Source organism: Bactrocera dorsalis, chromosome 3 (assembly GCF_023373825.1).
Source record: "Bactrocera dorsalis isolate Fly_Bdor chromosome 3, ASM2337382v1, whole genome shotgun sequence".
NCBI lineage: Eukaryota > Metazoa > Arthropoda > Insecta > Diptera > Tephritidae > Bactrocera > Bactrocera dorsalis.
In genome coordinates, this window is record NC_064305.1 from 70,718,859 (window position 1) to 70,736,690 (window position 17,832).

At 36.1% G+C, this 17,832-nt stretch overlaps 1 protein-coding gene across 1 annotated transcript; it reads right to left on the reverse strand.

Moving 5' to 3' along the window:
• Window positions 1-514: 514 nt before the first annotated feature.
• LOC105227279 (proton-coupled folate transporter) lies at window positions 515-13,394 on the reverse strand. The gene is made up of 9 exons (XM_049452170.1): window positions 12,885-13,394; window positions 12,701-12,810; window positions 5,449-5,599; window positions 5,182-5,365; window positions 4,733-5,118; window positions 4,535-4,671; window positions 4,281-4,470; window positions 932-1,088; window positions 515-800 (listed from the first exon to the last, which is right to left on the reverse strand). The coding sequence occupies exons 1-9, from the start codon at window positions 13,162-13,164 to the stop codon at window positions 746-748; spliced, it is 1,650 nt and encodes a 549-aa protein (XP_049308127.1). The 5' UTR covers window positions 13,165-13,394; the 3' UTR covers window positions 515-745.
• Between the last annotated feature and the right edge of the window lie 4,438 nt (window positions 13,395-17,832).

Consider the following 17,832-nt stretch of genomic DNA (forward strand, 5'->3'; position numbering starts at 1 on the left):
TTCCTTTGAAAACTGACAGGTTCATTTCTATTAGTCTTTCCAACATTTTTAATAGGAGACTTTAGATTTGTATGACTCTCCTCCATAACGAGGTAATATAATATTTTAAGGACTTGCCATTCTTATCGCCCAATATATATTACTTTCTGACACTATGTCAACAGAAATGGAATCTATCACTACTCCATTGTCTGGTGTATACCCAATCGTGGTGTTTTTCTTGAGAAGTGAGTATTCATTAGTAGACCTAAAGATTCTTCTTTGGCTACCATCCGGCTGCAATCTGCCCCAATTCTCCCATTCTGAAGTTACCCAATATTATGCACCGACTGTGCTATAATTTTCCTAAGCCGAGACGTTCTGCCGTAGTCTCCATATCACTAAGAGTCCATTGATTAATATTTTAACTACTGCGAAGATCTCATCATCTCTGTATCGGAAAGAAATATTCTGAAGTCTAGATTTTTCTTCCATATCTCAATAGTTGCTACTGTAAAACAAACACATATACTTGTAATTTCAATTTTAGTAAAAAATATATTCTTATGTATATTTGTAGTATGTATAAAATGTATGCATATATGTATGTACATTTATATAACTTAACTAGAAAACACTTAATAGAAAAGTGATTTAATTAAACATGCAATAATGCAATATAGAATTGCTTAATATTTAATTATTCAAGTAAAAAAGTTGTTTCCGCTGCGATATTGACGATTACGACAATGAGCACACCGTTATTTTAGAGACATTCCTGGTAACGTGTTGGATAAGCACGCTTCTTGCGCAAGATCACGCTGAAAAAAGTACATTTTTATACACGATCATTTAAAGAAACAATGCACTTGAATAATTTTACTCTCATAGCATATATGATACATAGTATATCTATGGTATATGTCTTTGTATGTAAATGTCTTTTACTTACAGCAGAAAGCAAATGGCAATTATAAACAGATTGGCATTTAGCAAATTGTAAAAACCGGGAAAACTCGTGAGTGTGATGCTATAAATGCCTGCATAAATCGGGGAAGCAATGAATGGTAGAAAAGCCTGTAGAACACTGTAGAAAGAGAAGAACTTTCCTGAAAGAGGGAATAAAAACGAAGATGTGAAATTAATGTTATTCGATTTGTACTACTCCACAGTACGAGTATATTCACTGAAATAAAATGAAAAGAATACTTGAAGACCTAACTACTTAACACTACCAATGGACTTTGCCACTCCTCGTCTAAAGTCGTATTATAATTATAATTATACTGCTCTCTATTTGGCCATATGATTTTGATGAAATTAATTCAAAGTAACTGTAGTAAAATCAGAAAATTCAGCTTCTAATTTTCCAGGGTATGCTTCAGACAAATGAATTAGATTAAGCGTTTGGTAACACATATACCTTTCGAATATATCAAGAACTCGAACCGAAGTACTATAATATTGTTCTACAGAGGCAGGAACCTTAGCTGAAACTATAGATCGGATACTGTGGCATGCTTTGGACAAATGTTGCGCCACTAAAAAATATTATTCTACCGGCTTTCGCCTAAAATAATCCTTTTAAAAACAATATTTGTGAACTGAGCTTACTGAGTCTACTTCATCGCGGTATTTAACGCTATTTATCTGAATGAGTTTCTCAGTCTTTTCGTGACCATCAACGGAACATGAACAAACTGATGCTTAGAAGAGACCAAGATATAGTCGAAATTTGCTTTTTAGAACTAACAAGGATTGATCTAGATCAACTACCTGGAGAAGGGCAACACGAAAACAGGCCTTTACTAAACTACACTATTGAGTCAATTCGACGCCGAATTACAAAATAACGGCTCCGTTTGGTAAAAACAGGATACATTTTTACATGGACAACGCACAGCCCATACTTTCGTTGTCATCGTGTCCACATTGATCAGATTAAGCTACGAACTGCTATCCCATCCACAGCATTTTTCAGATATGACTCCGTGCGATTTATTTTTGTTTCCAAATTTAAAAGAGCTAATTGCCGAGCTGGAATTGGAGTAGAGGTTAAATCCGTCATTGAAGCCTAGTATACAGACCATCATAAAACGCAAATTTTCAGACAGTTTCAATTTGAGCATCTCTGTATCGAGATAAAAAGATACTGTGTTAAGAAAAAAATCAAAATTTTTCCAAACGTTTAATTTTTTGTACGCTAAACACTTATTGACCCCCTATCTGGGTTCTAACCTACTATAATAAGTATTAATGATGATCATATTTTTGATTTTTTGATGCAGTAAATGGCAGGGAAAGTGTAAAACCTGGATATTGCGAACCCGATTCCTCAAACGATGACGATGGTATCAACTTCTTTGCAAGTCATGGTCTGATGAATGAGTGCCCGACGATTGGAACCTAAATGTCCTCTCCCCAATCCACAAAAAAAGGAGCCCCACAATTCGAGCCAATTATCGTGGTATAAGACTTCTTAACATCGCACCATCAACAAACTGATTGGACCTTACCAGTGAGGCTTTAGTCTTGGAAAAACAGCAACTAACCGGATTTGCGCCAAATCTTGGAAAAGGCCAGTAAAAGGAGGACATACATCACCTTCTTCGTCAATTTTAAATCCACTTTAGACAGCACGAAAAGAAACTTCCGTTATGTCTGTACTTGGTATCTCCAAAAAGTTAATACGACTGTGTACATATCAGGATCGGGAGGGACTTTTCAGAGCCGTTCGATACCAAATGAGGTTTCAGGCAAGGAGACTCCCTATTGTGCGACTTCTTCAGTCTACTGCTGGAGAAAATAATTCGAGCTACAGAGCTGAATCGAGAAGGCACAATCTTTTATAAGAGCGTACGCCGATGATATTGATATCATTAGCCTCAACAACCGTGAGGTTTGTTCTGCTTTCTCCAAACTGGATAACCAAGAGAAGTGTATGAGTCTGGTTGTGATTGAAGAAAAAACGAAATATCTCCTGTCATCAAACAAACAGTCGTGGCACTCGCGAATTGACTCACACGTAAGTGTTGACAATCATAGCTTTGAAGTCAACAATATCAAGCTTGAAATCCAACGCAGAATCACTTTTGCCAAAAGGAGCTACTTTACTGTATGTTTGGTGGAATCTGAATGACCTACTATATGAGTTGCTCTTCTGAGCCAAACTCGTAATTGTGACGTATACATCAGCAATTGGACCATTTGAAGGAAGTAATCGCGCAGAACCAGGTAGTTTCGGTCAATAGAGGAGGAAAATGCAGAGCCAGACACATCGATAATGACACGACAAAGCCCTGAACGCTTAGTTAAAAGATGCTTATGTATCCACCTTACAGTTCCGATCGAATACTAAGTGATGCTATCTATTCCTGTCCATAGATCTGAATGATTTTGATGGTGAAATAATTGAGAGGGACCATTATGAAACTACCTTCAGAATGGCGACAAGATATCGATCAAAATTGTGTTTATTGGACATAAATCGTATAATTCGAACTATAAAAAATATAAACAGTTAATTTTAGATAGAAGAAGTTGGATTCATTTTTACTATACCTAACACTTTCTTTGACTCCCTTTTTTTTAACGAGAGCTAAGCGAATGAAAGCATTAAGAGAATTACAGGACTTTATTTTAGATCAGAAATGGTAACAAAAACTGACTAAGAACATTTAAGCACAAAGTAAAATAAAAGTTGAGATATTGGTTTAAAATATTAATGAAAGTATGATATAGTGCTGAAGCAAGAAGACAAGGAACTGCAGTATTTTTCATTGAAGCTGTGGTTTGCTCGATAGGTTTAAAACCGCAGAATTTTACACTGAGCAGACTCGGGTTTTCGCCGAAAATAAATTTACTAAATAAATAAAATTTTATTGCGAAAACTGAAAAAGGAAATTCGGTTTAGTTCTTCTTGAATTATTCATTTAAAACGTAAATGAAAGATAAGACACTGACTGAAAAATGCAAAAGGTTCCACGTGGCGTATGAGTAACATTTTTCATATGGAAACATTTTAGCAGCTTCAAAGGTTGTAGAAGCACGAAAATCTTTGATTGAATAATTAATTATGATATACAAGCAGTGTTCATACCACTGTTTATTATTTGGGCGGAAGTCCAATAACTTAAGATGCTTTCAATGATAAAATTTTAAGAACTTTTTAAGCCTGTAATGTGATTTTGCACGAGACCTCTTTGACAAATTAATCGTTACTTAATATACATAATGACATCGCCTCAAATATTACAATAAGAAAAAGGGAAAAATATTCGAAAATTTAGCCCTCTGCTTACCTAACTCATTTGGCGGCAACACGTTTGACGCAATAGTACGACACATGGGATGCGCCATCGCTCTAAGAGCGCTGACACCGACCGCCAAATACATGAACCAATTAGTAACAGCAAAAGCCTTTATGCAACTGCCAACGGCCTCACTGAGAAATGCCAGTATGCCAATGTGAACAACAGAAAGTTTCAGCAACTGCAATAAATACATATGCCTATAAAATATAGTCCAAAATTAAATACTTTAATTTTATACATACCCTTTTCAATACAATAATACCCATTATGTTGCCAATGGTGGTCACGAACATGTTGATTGTCTCGAACGTGGTAAACTCCTTGACGGACCAATTGAATATCTCGCGTATGAACAAGTAAAACACAGTCATGCTGCCATCTAAATTTATATAAAATATTAAAAATTAATAACAAAAATTATAAAAATGGCAACACTTTACCTATAACAAACACCGATATTGAACATGCCATCATTGCCAGCCAAATGATCGCGCGATCGTTATATTCTCGCGGTCTAAAACAGGTCTGCCACATTTCCTTAACCGCAGCTAAATCGAATAACTTTTGAATTTCGCCCGTTTCGTCAGCGGAAGCATTTAATTGCCGCTCGCGTTCTTCCTCCTCGCTAACAGTATTGTAGACAAATTGAAAGCGTCGCCTATTTAAGCTTTCCGGTATGAAGAAGAGTATAATGCAGGTGGCAACAAAAATGCAACAACATGATGTTAGAAAAACGTAAGTCGCATTGGTAGCCTCGTAAAGATAACCCGATATAAAGGAACCGGCCATAAGTCCACCGATCAATGCCACCTCATATGTGGCCATGCTAAAATTTCGCACATAACTGTTCAAATATATGCAAGCAAGAACAATTTGCAGTGCTACTCACCGATAGGGACGCTCTTGGGCACTGGACACATCAGAGATGTAGCAAAAAGTGGCCACCGAGTATGTAACACTGCCACCGATCAGCGAAAGTGGCAAAACCGCGAGTAGGTAATACCACGGGCTGACTAGACTGCTTGTGGATAACTGCGCAATTATCGCTGCTATCGCATAATAGAGTGCGTATCCTGTAAGCATTTCAAAATCACTTCAAAGCAAATACATAAAGGAATTTAAATATGTTTATGTAGCTGCTAGTTAGGTTACTCACCACTGTAGGCTGTGATCAGCAATGGTTTGCGTCCGAAACGATCCGACCAAGCGCCGATAAATACGCCACAAAATGCTGGCACAAAACTCTCAATGAGTGAGGATGTCATAAATATACGCGCTGCATACGGCTGAATCGTAGTCTCTATTTGCTATATAAAGAGAGTGGAATTTAGAGCTCTTTCTTCATACAATATGACTTCAAGGTGTAAACTGTGTGTTGTGTTCTCAGAGGAAATATAATTTATAGTCATCCTATATATAAAAATGAAACGCTATTTCATTTTGTATTCGCAGAGCGTCTGAATCACAAAATATTCCTGCAGAAGGTCCTAACGGAGACTGATTCTGCATTTAACTTTACAAGGTTAGCAAAAAGAGCACAGTCGAGTAAGGATCAAATGACAAGTAATGCAATCTTTGTTATTTCGTTGTGTTAAAGCAAAATGTTCATCGGAAATATCATTGAAGCATGCAACGAAAAAATAAACCTTCCTCGTTGCGACAAAGCCGAGTTCATTAACTACGCAGAACGTAGCTGAAGAACATACAGACATATCAAAAGATCACACTTCGAACTATCACAGGACGTCTCTTGATATTCCCCAATGAAGACCTTCATAGCTAAACTCGCATGATTCCGGCAAGGGAACATAATGCACTCCTATCTGTTTCTGTTTGGATGTTTTCGCAGAAATTGGTCTTGCAGGCATCTGCAAAAAGCGGAACCGCCTGCTGGGAACATCTAAATAAATTTCCTGCAACATGTAGACGAACTAAAACAATTTTGGACAAGTTAAACTAAAAAACGTGTACTGAACGCCATTCTCAAATGGTCCTCACATTTAGACATTTAAATAACCGCTCATTACGAATCGAGCGTTTTCTGTTGCCAGAATTCGCTGCAATGGCATTGAGAATACATCGCTAAGACCGAGATCTATTATCTAATAAATGAATCTGAATGTCATTCTAAGGAAATGGTCAGCTAATTTGAGGGATGTCTATATACTTCACAGTTTTAAGGAATACCTATAAATTTCTCGTCTGAATTCGGTCAATAGTCGATAGTCAATGGTCGTCTGATCCAAGTAGACGTATGGAACGCCTTGGCGCATTTTACGTCGAGATCCCAAATTCAAATAGTACAAAATACAGCTAGTACAAGAACTGAATCCGCTTGACCTTCTCAAGCGACAACGCTTCCAAGAAGTTCTGAAGTTTTAGCGCTAAATTTTGTTGAGAGATGATTCGGTTTGTGATAAAGAGCAATCTGAAGAGATTCAAGAGCTGTCATTTCATCCAGAAAAACCAACGATTTGGTGTGGTCTGTAGGCCGGTGGAATCATCGGTCCAAATATGTTCAAAAATTTTACCGTTGAGAACGTTGAGAAATTAAAGCTCGTTATCTCGGCGACATTTGATTTCAACAAGACGTTGCCACTTCCCACACGTCGCATCAATAAATGGATTTATTGAGAGAATACTTCGGTGAGCTGATAATTTCACGTTTTGGGCCGGTGAATTGGCCACTAAGATCGTTTGTTAACACACAGTCCCGCTTCGATTCCGACCTTGGAACAAAACATCACGAACGAGTTATCGAAAATTGGACTCAACGGAAAAACCATCTGAGACGTAGCCGCGGCCAACATTTGAAAGAGATAACCTTGTAAAAATATATGCCATAGAACGATCTTTCGAGTGATAATAAACTTTCCCCATTAAATTTGATTTGCTTTTTCGTTAAAAAAGTAGGGAACCTCGAAATGGATCACCCTTTATACGACTGCACTGAAATTCGTCAGAAATGTAAAACTCAAAATCAAAAAAAGTTATTTGATCATTTTCACACTTTCGCAGCCAATGTTAAGTCATCTGGCTAACCAATACTAGGCAACTAAATGCCCAGACTGTTTTAAAGAGGCTAAAATATATCATAATCTGTTTATTCAACATTTTTAGATTTTAATTAGTCTTGCGTTTCTGTAGAAGAGCTAACAAATGATTTACTCTTAAAATTATCTCATTCCGCTCTTTATTCCCTAAGAAGAGGCAAGAGATTATGAAGAGAATAACTCTTAAAACAACAAGCATGCAAATATGAATGTTATCACATGTGAGGTGCAAAGTAAATTCCACAATCAAAACAAAACATTTTACTTTATTTATTAAGCAAAATGTGTGTGTGTGTGTATATTGTAGTAATGTGCGTTCCTTTGCAAATTTTCAGCATTGACACGATCGTAAGAACATTTGCATGCACTATACACACATATACACATACGAATATACTTGTAATATTTATGTTCACTTTTTAAGGAAATATCCGATTTCTTTCATTTCAAGTGTAAAATAACTATATACCATATATACATTAGAGCGGATCGATTAACTCGGAGCCAAAAAAAACTGAAAAATTGCGTATGCGGATAATATTCAACGAATCTTTCTGAACAACTTTGCCTGAGAGCCCATCGGTCTAAATCTAGTTTCGAGCCGGCAATTTTTCAGGTAAAATTTTTTAGAGATTATGAAAATTTGTTCGTCAGTTTTGGAGATATCCGAATTAAATTTGATTACGTAGATATTGAAATTCTATTGATTATTTTTCAGAATCGGTCAGATCGGACAACTATAACAAATATCTCGCATACAGCCAATTATTCAGATTTTTCAACTTCGACTTTAAAATCGCTGGCTCGAAGACGGTTTTAGTTTATTTCTATTTCCGGCAAAATTATGAGTCCTATGGAAAAAAGTTACATGATCAAGTTATAGGTAATAGAAAGATCTGCAACTTTCGCGTTTATACTTTTTCACATAATCTCAAAATTTATGTGAAAATTAAAATAAAAAAACAAATTTTTGGATTTTATTTTTTTTGTTTTAAAAATATTTGTTTTCTTTCACTTAATTTTTGGCGTAAAGTAACATTTTTACTACCCAAACATGGTATAACATTTTATGTAAAATATCAAAAAAAATCCGAATTTTCAATTGAACATTCTCAAGTCGAAATAAAAATTTAAATTTGGTGGACTTTTTGTTCGTTGAAATCTCTACTTTCTGATCCCATTAAAAAAATAAACATTACTATGTTAGGTTTTCATCGAAAATGCCAAAAATACTTGAACAAACTATTCAAATCTCCTCTTTCATAAGCGTGTTGTTTCATGGTAGCTGATGGGCACCGCACTCCCATTACTCTTCCCGATACCAGATCGCCAGTAAATTTGTTATCTCTTAATTTTTGTTAACTTATCTGCCCTTTCCAATGGGTTTCAAACTACCATGATTTATTTTGTTCAAAAATTATCAACCTATGTACATAGATCGAGACGCATTTTATTATCATGCGACATAACTTCAGTTATTGGTCACGTTTTTTAATATCGAAAATCTGCAATTTTCAAGTTCAACAACTGCATTATTTAATTAAGTTATAATAAATACTTATTAGCCAAATTGTCATTAATCAGATGGCATGTGTGAAATTTTTTTATTTGATAACTCTTATCAATTTCTTTCTGGCTATTAAGAAATCAAAACGCTAGCAATTACCAATCAGTAGCAAATCAGCCAATCATACAAATTTTATGGACAAAGTAGAAATTAAGAAATTAAAAAAAAGAAAACAGAAGAGTAAGAAAAAAATAACAGAAATGTAAAAAAAATTAAAATTTTTCGTAATATTAGTCGATGAAGATATGATAATTTTAAGTATATAAATTTATAAGATAAAATATATGTTTGCATAAAAAACTTATATTTTCAAATATTTTTAGGAAGATTGTAACTTCTCTCAAGTCTTTAATATCACAATTTTTTAATATAAAATTTAATTTAATTAGGCTTACTTTATATGGGCAACTCGGCAGTGCTTTCCTAATAACGGCAGATTTATTAGTGGTCATGGCGACAACAACAATTGAGATTTACCAAAGTTTTGATAGATTTTTTTTTCAAAATTTTTGCAAAAACTGCATTATTTTGTTAAAAATACATGTTGTTAAAAACGAAAATCAAAAAACACAAGGAAGATTCTCACTCTCAGCAACTCGGTATAAGCGAACTGAGGGACGGCATTTCAAGTTCCTTCTGTACAGCTGCAAACGAAACCATTAGTTTTCGGAAAGTGCAAAAGAACAGCTGGTACGATGAGGAGTGCCGTGTCGCAATGGCAACGTTACATTCCACCACAACATGTACGGGAGCTGAAGAGGGAAGCGAGACGCATTTGCAAACAAAAAAAGAGAGAGGCCGAAATGCGTGCGTATGAAGAGCTTAACAAGCTGGCCGACAGGGCTAATGCTCAAAAATTCTACGAATAGATGGAGCGACTAACAGAAGGTTTCAAGACCGGAGCAAACTCTTGTACAACCCACAGAGGTGATGTAGTGACTTAACACTTCTCCAGCCTGCTGAATGGCAATGAAAGCATAACATCAGGAGAAGGCGAAACCGATTCCCCACTCCATGACGATGGAGCAGACGTTCCATTGGCCAACCATGAAGCAATTACCCGTCTCAAGAACAACAAAGCGACGAGGGCCGATGGATTGCAGGCCAAGCTTACTCAAATACGGCGGCGAATATCTGATAAGCATGCATCAGCTTCTTTGTAGAATATAGCCGGACGAAAGCATGCCCGACGATTGGAATTTAGGTGTGCTCTGCTCAATCCACAAAAAGGTAGACCCCACAATCTGCGCCAACTACCGTGAGATAAGTCTTCTCAACACCGCATATAAGGTTCCATCGAGCGTATTGTGTAAAAGATTAAAGCCCACCGTCAACAAACTGATTGAACCTTACCAATGTGGCTTTAGGCGTGGGAAATCTGCAACTGATCAGATATTCCCAATGCTATATAAATAAATCAAGCAAAGTTAAATACTTAGAGAAGGTACCATATTCTATAAGAGTGTACAACTGCTGGTGTACGCCAATAAAATGATATTGATATCATTGGCTTCCACAACCGCAGCGTTAGATCTGCTTTCTCCAAACTGGATAAGGATGTCGAACTCGCTACTTGGTTCCCACGTCAATGATGACGTTCATAACTTCGAAGTCTTAAATAATTTCGTCTATCTTGGAACCAGCATTAACACGAACAACAACAACATCAGTCTCGCAGAAAAAACTCTTGCCAACAGATGCTACTTCGAACTGAGTAGGCAATTGATAAGTAAAGTCCTCTCTCAACAAACAAACTCTACAAATAACTTATCATCTCCGTCCTGCTATATGGTGCAAAGGCATGGACGACGGCAACATCTGATGAGTCTGCGCTACGAGTTTTCAAAAAAAAGTTCTGTGGACGATTCATGGTTCTAAATGAAAACACTGCAGCTCTATTCGACGCAGTACCCGCCGGGGGAAGTAGAGGAAGAAGAAGAATTTCATTCCGTTGGAAGAACTTGGCAACACTTGGAAGCTCCAATTGGCGCCAATCAGCGAAAAGGAAGAACGACTGGCGTGCTGTTGTCTACTCGGCTATAACCGTGTAAGCGGTGTTAATTAAGAAGAGGAAGAAAAGAAAATACATACATATGTATAGATATGCCCAAACATGTTTTATAACGCATAATAATTTATTTGCAATTTGACTTATTTACTATATGTATGTATGCATAAGCCCCAAGTTATTTTAATGCATCAGTCATTTAATTTAAATGTACCATATAAATATATTATATATTGTTTGATATTATAAAATAAAAAAATGTAATATCAGAAAAAGCTAGTTTATGAAAACGTAATCTCTCCTAGCTTTATATTATGCAGAATAATATACATATGTTTGTATTATATATGTACATACATATATACCAGCCTATGTAATTAACCAGCAAATTTTAATAAGTTCATACTTAAGTATATATGTATGTACATATATATTATATTCATACAAGTACATATATGTTTAGTCATATATGAACATATGTTCAGTAGCGATTAGATGTGTATTTAGAACCTCTCAAGTCGAGTTAGACAACAACCAAGGTATTGTTTGCATGCATGTAAAACAATGGCACACATATCTCTACTAGATGCTTGACAGATCTGCTCCTCCCATTTGAGATCTAGTTTTTGATGTTATCCGACAAATAGAGGTAACTACAAGTCTTAGACCGCCGTCGAACAGCTGATGGATTTTGAAATATACTCGTCGGTATCTGACATTGCCTGTCGAGAGGCATGTTAGAAGCTGGGATCGTACTCAGATCCTGATTTGCGGTAATTTACACCACTAGCAACTTCACCATGCCAAATTATTTTAGAAAAAAAAATTGTAATTACAAAGCTCGATAAAAACAAAACTTTATTTGTTGAAATCTTAATAAATTTTGATGCTTTCAAGTGCCCAGATCACGATCTTATTCTTAAAAGTATCGAATGTGATCTTGTTTTTGAGTTATGCAATGTTTTGATGATTATGTTATCCCAAAAATTATCCAAAAGATTTTACTACTAATAATGGCTAGAATTGCAGTTCATAACATTACCTATTTTACTCAGTAAAATATCGATTTTGTTTCAAAAACAACTCGCATGGACTACTAAGAAACAATGATGTCACCAAATACCCACATATCAGTGCAGTCTATTAATGGATGTGAATAAGATGGTGAAATATCTACACCATAATATTTTCCTGAAAATGAACTCAGTGATTCAGTGATCAAATTAGGAATGACACAACAGTTAATCAGAGCTAATCAGCCTGTTGGAACCACATATTATCCAAGTCCATATCATCCAATTCGGTAACAATTCCCATTCACAGTAACGTGCCGGTCTTAATCATCACAGAAGAAGTACGGCCCAAAGACGCCGCCGGCTCATAAACCGCACCAAACCGTAATAACTTCTTTTGAGGTTATCACTCGCAGTAGTCAAGATATTGGTCACCAAACTCAGGCAAGTTAGCGACGAACTTTGATTTCTTTTGAAATATCAGAGACCAGGTTTAGACAGATTTATATGAGAAACTGTTCCACACGGGCTCGTGCTACCCTAAAGCAATGCAGATATTACCTAAATAAGTAGTTCTCTGAAGTAAAATAAAACTGGTAAATAACTGGTTTGATTTGATTTCAATATCAAACGATACTTTTAGAAAACCCCCCACAATATTTAGATGTGTATACATAATTCTTCACTTCCGCAAGCGCATTTCCCACTTTACTATGATTGCAACAACCAAAACAGCAACAACAATGGTTCTGTGTGTACTCTCTTACCTTGACATGCTCACTAGCGTTTTTGGTACCCAATTGTCCACAATCACTCTCATTGTAATAGAATATAGACGTGCATGTTTGATAAATTATCTGATTCTTCACGATGGTTTCTAAGAAATTGAAGCGTTTTTATTTACATTTGTCACTATTGAGCACTTCGAAGTGAGGAAAATTATGACAATACCTGATAAATTGTAGGCAAACAAGAGAATGAACACCATCGGTTCGACCAAGTAGAACCGTAAGCGTCTCCAATTGAACTCATCCAGTTCGCTGGATGTGATCGATGTCACAGTTTCAACAGATCCACGCAGATTGGCATGCTCAGATAACGATGATACGGATGCATCCGATATCACATCACACGGAAGTTCGGCACTACCGATACTGCTATATCTTGTGTATTTTCGCGAACGCTGGTTCTTCGCTAGCAGGGTACTCAAATCGTTTGGTTCCGTATCCATTTCGCGCACGAAATTCACTAGAGCGCTCAGAACTAAACAATATAGCGTTGATTATGTGCGTTGCAGCGTTTGGCTAACTGTAATTTATATTTGTACTGATATGCATTTGTGTAGGTGAGTGGTGAAAAACCGTTTGTTTACTCCGTTTTTGTCGGATAGTCCATGCAAAGACTGCTCGCGACCACCGCTCAAATGAAACTGCGTTCGAACGAGTTCGATATGAAATTCGCATACTTCAGAAGCGAAGTATGAAGACGTTGGCGTTGGCTGGCACATCGACGTGTCTAAGATCGTTTGGGTTCTACGAGCACGAACTTGTGTAAAAGTATATATTGCATACATAAACATATGTACATATTTGCACAAATCGCCGGCCGGCTAATAATAAATACCGCTCACGCTTTAGAAGTTGATTTTAAGATACCACAACATATAAGATTACGTGGACTAGGGATAGAGATATCAACGAGCAATCAAAAAATTACACTGAGAGCGATTCCAGAGAATCTAGCATTGAGAGTTGACTGTCTTAATAGGGATTGTGAATTCAAATACTTTCTAAGCTAAGCGAAATTTAAGGCTTTACTAATTCCTTCATTCTTGGACACATAAATCAGGTAACAAATATCTAACAGCTTTTATAATTTACATTGTTCAACCTTTGCGGGACTGAGACTGGGACATTTCGGTAATCCTACCTTCGGCGAACCGGAAAATATAGCTGAAACTGTTATTAACTGTCTCAACAAATTTGTGACAGTCTCTAGGCGCTTCGTCGATCTGTAAGGCTCATATGATCCAGTATATAGAAGTTTATAGGCACCATAACGGACAGTCGTTCTAAGCTGTTCAAGTGATATACTCCTTAGGTTCGACCTTTTAACTTAACCAAACAAGACAGGAGAAATAACAAAGTCGTCGAAGTCCAAATCCAAAAAATGCAAAATTAGTTTAAAGCATGAGATCAGACTGTGTGAAGTTAAATCTGGATAAGAAGTATGATTATTGTTACATAAGAGTTAAACATTTCTCTCAAGTTTTGGAAAATGCTGTGAAGTCAGAGTACAGATTTTGGCCAAGAATATGTAGATTTAGGATCGATTCCATTACGTAGACCAGACTATGATGTGAACGGTCAGGAGCTTGGTCTCATTGGCTACAATTAAGGTAGTTTGTAGAATCACGCAAAAATAAAAATTATTCTTGGGATCCAGATAAGCTCGAATAGGAACTGTGCCTTGATGCCAAGTTAAAGGTAAAGCAATAAAGCTAAAGGCCGAATACATAGATCACCTACGCTACGTACTTTTGATTGATTAAATCGGGGATGCGCTCAATATCCCTTTGACTTCCTAAGCCTCTTCTCTGGGTAATATGTATATATATACATATATATATGTGTATATGTACGCCACACATTATTATACAAACGAACACGATCCTCTTAGTGACTTTAACTAAAAACCAAAAACTCCAAACTAATGGTATATATGTATTAAGGGTATAATTCATAATTACACAGAGGTGAACTCGACTCTTATTTGTTCATTTTGAAAGCAAAGCGCATTTATCGCATTTTATATGTATGTATGTACTCGTATGTGTATAAATAAAAATCGTACTGGGGATTTTGTTGAGTGACTCAGAGACCAGCAGTCGGCAAAGCTGTAATGGGTTCCTCTTAAAAATTTAATATTATGTAAATAAATGGCAGTGTGCTTGGGCTCACCAGCAGATGTGTTTTCATTTCTCTGCGTATGACTTAGTTTAGAAATATTTATTTAATTATCTTTGTACAAAGGATTATTAAAATCATAATTGCAAGCTTTTTGTCTACTCAACTGTTCACGCATAGCTGTAGTATGAGATATGGGTTTCATTCATCAGTCAATCAAAATCGAATCGACATTTTGATAGACACTGAGAGGGGTGTGTAGCATCAGTTGCATCAATATGAGTCGTTCATGCTCAGATCCGTTATGTCGGAACTCACTAATCAAAAAATATTAAGCTCGTATTACTCAACTAGTTGTTTGTGTATTTTATATTTTAAGTAAATATGTATGTAGATAAGGAAAAGCTCTATGAGTGATGGATGCCGCATATTATCGCTCAAAAGAACTGTAGGAATGTCGTATACATTGACTATATTGAAAGGTGTTATCTTTATAAAGGGTGATCCGCTGTTCTCTACTATTTTAAAGCTAAAACTCAGAAACCTCAAATTTAATGGAGAATGTTTGTTATCATTGGACAGATCATTCTTTCGGATTTATTTTTTGAAGACTATCTCTTTCAAATGTTGGCCCCAGCTACGTCTCAGAAGGTCTATCCGTTGAATCCAATTTTTGATGACTCGTTCAAGCATTTCGATTGGTAACTGGCTTGACCGCGTAGACCTTAGACTTTACATATCCCTACAGAAAAAAATCGTGTGATGTGACACGATCTTGGTGGCCAATCGACCTACCCAAAACGTGAAATTATCTGCTCACCGAAGTTTACTCTCAATAAATCCATTAATTGAAGCGATGTTTTGGTATTGGCGCCGTCTCGTAGAAACCAAATGTCACCGGGAACACGAACTTCAGTTTCAGGTATCAAATAGTCGGTTATCAGGCCATATAACGGTCGCCATTGACGGTTACGTTCTCACCGGCCCACAAACCAAACCAAACCAAATCGTTGTTTTTTCTGAATGAAATAGCAGCTCTTAAATCTCCTCAGGTTGCTCTTCGTCCTAAATGCGGCAATTTTGCTTGTTTACTTACCCGTTAAGCCAAAAATGGGCCTCAACGATGAACAAAATTTGGCTCGAAAACGTCGGATCTTCTTGGAACAGGTCGGATCAGGCCTTGTCTGCTAGAAATATTAATTCAACAAGCTCTAAGCAAGCATCCCTCTCAGAACCACTTCTCCTATCCCGTGTCCGAACGGTCGAAAACCGTCGAAATATCTTCATAGCCTATAAATTTTTACTACTCCTAATATTTTGTGTTGTTTCCATGCTGATGTTTATTAGCGTATCCTCAACTCGTATTATATAATAACCTTATGGCATAACGATCATTTGCTGTAAATTGGCACATAAAATGAACAATTTCTATTGAATGAAATAAATTAAATCAGAAGCACGTTCCGAAGTTTAAACAGATATTTACTTACTTTGGAAACAGATCGTTATTTCAGTAGTCATTACCTAATTTTATTATTCCGCATTTGGCAATAAAACCTATATTAGATTTGTGTAATGTTTTAACAGCGCTACATTAAATAGACTGTGTTTAATTATCTAGATTTAGTGATTTAGTTAGTATAGCTATTAAACCCAATTTATTCGTTATGGTCTCATGTTTGAGGTATTTTCAGATTTTTTAAGCAACTGAATTAATCTGCATATACGTATGTATATCTTCTTATGTTATTCAATGACGAGAAAATTAATATACATTATACATATATATTATACCCGGAAATTTTTAACGAAACGCAAAATATTTAATTACTCATCAATATTTATTTTATCGCCTTCAAAGTTATCCCCACCTACGATTTTTCCAGTCCTCGAAACATTTTTCATAAGCACTTTTTGGGATGTCTTTCAACGAATTTTGTATTATCTCTACGATCGACTGAAGACGGGTTCCACGGAGCGACAATTTCAGTCTGTGAATACGGTGGTTGATCGAGGGTATTCATTCATTCAACGCACTACCGAGGTGTGCCTACTTAAGCAGCTTCTGTTGACAAACTGGTTGACAGATCGTTATCATATTTGGCGTAATAATTAAAGACAGTGCTACCAACCTATTAAAATATATTTTTCTGAGATAGCATCTACCGGAGGATTTTAATTACAATATCCGGTTGATTTTTTGTCACACTGTACATAAAAATATCTCATATTTAACGCTATACTGGTACAGAGTCAACCGAAGGTCTCTAGATAGGGTATATTGGAACTAAGAGAACATAGAGAGAGAAGCGAACAATTATATAACACTTAGTATATGCGGGGCTGTGATGATTGCAGTGAATTATTGGAGAAAAAAATCTTAAGGAGGTATTCTAGTCTAGGATTTTGAAAAAATCGATTTTTTTTGCATATTTTGGTAGTTTAGACTTTCAAAAATATGACCTTGGAATGATTTTTCAAAATTCGATTTATTTTCGGAGATACAGCCGATTTTGAGACTTGGCGTCCGTCTTCTCTAGAATTTTCTCCTAAACTTTAAACGCGTTTTTTCTCGAAACTAACTTTTTCGGAACGATACCCACGATTTCTCAGGTTCTACTGGATCGATTTACTTGAAATTTTTATACAGTCTTCTTTATAGGCTTGTGTATGATTGGAACCAGCCCTATCTTATGTTATTATCTTAAAAGAAAACTCTAGACTTCCCCACTGTCTCTCTCTTTCTCTGAGTGGTAATTCATGAACCGATTTAACGTCATTTTTTCGGCAGTAAACTACAGTACCTCGGAGATAATTTTATTACTTATGAAGATATCTGGTATAATTAATCAACCATAAAATAGAAAATCACTTCATTAGGTATAAGGAGGCCAGGGGAAGTATTGAACCGATTTTTACCATTTTTAACAACCGCCCACATTAATATCAGAAGATATACGCACTTGATTTCATTAGGATGCCTTATAAATTTG

Excerpts from the sequence above, each read along its gene's own strand:
- LOC105227279 (XM_049452170.1), bottom strand. The coding sequence starts at position 13,164 with ATGGATACGGAACCAAACGATTTGAGTACCCTGCTAGCGAAGAACCAG. Across the intron at positions 5,119-5,181 it reads GCCCAAGAGCGTCCCTATCG|CATGGCCACATATGAGGTGG; the intron begins GTGAGTAGCACT and ends GCGAAATTTTAG. Across the intron at positions 801-931 it reads ATTGCCATTTGCTTTCTGCT|CGTGATCTTGCGCAAGAAGC; the intron begins GTAAGTAAAAGA and ends TACTTTTTTCAG.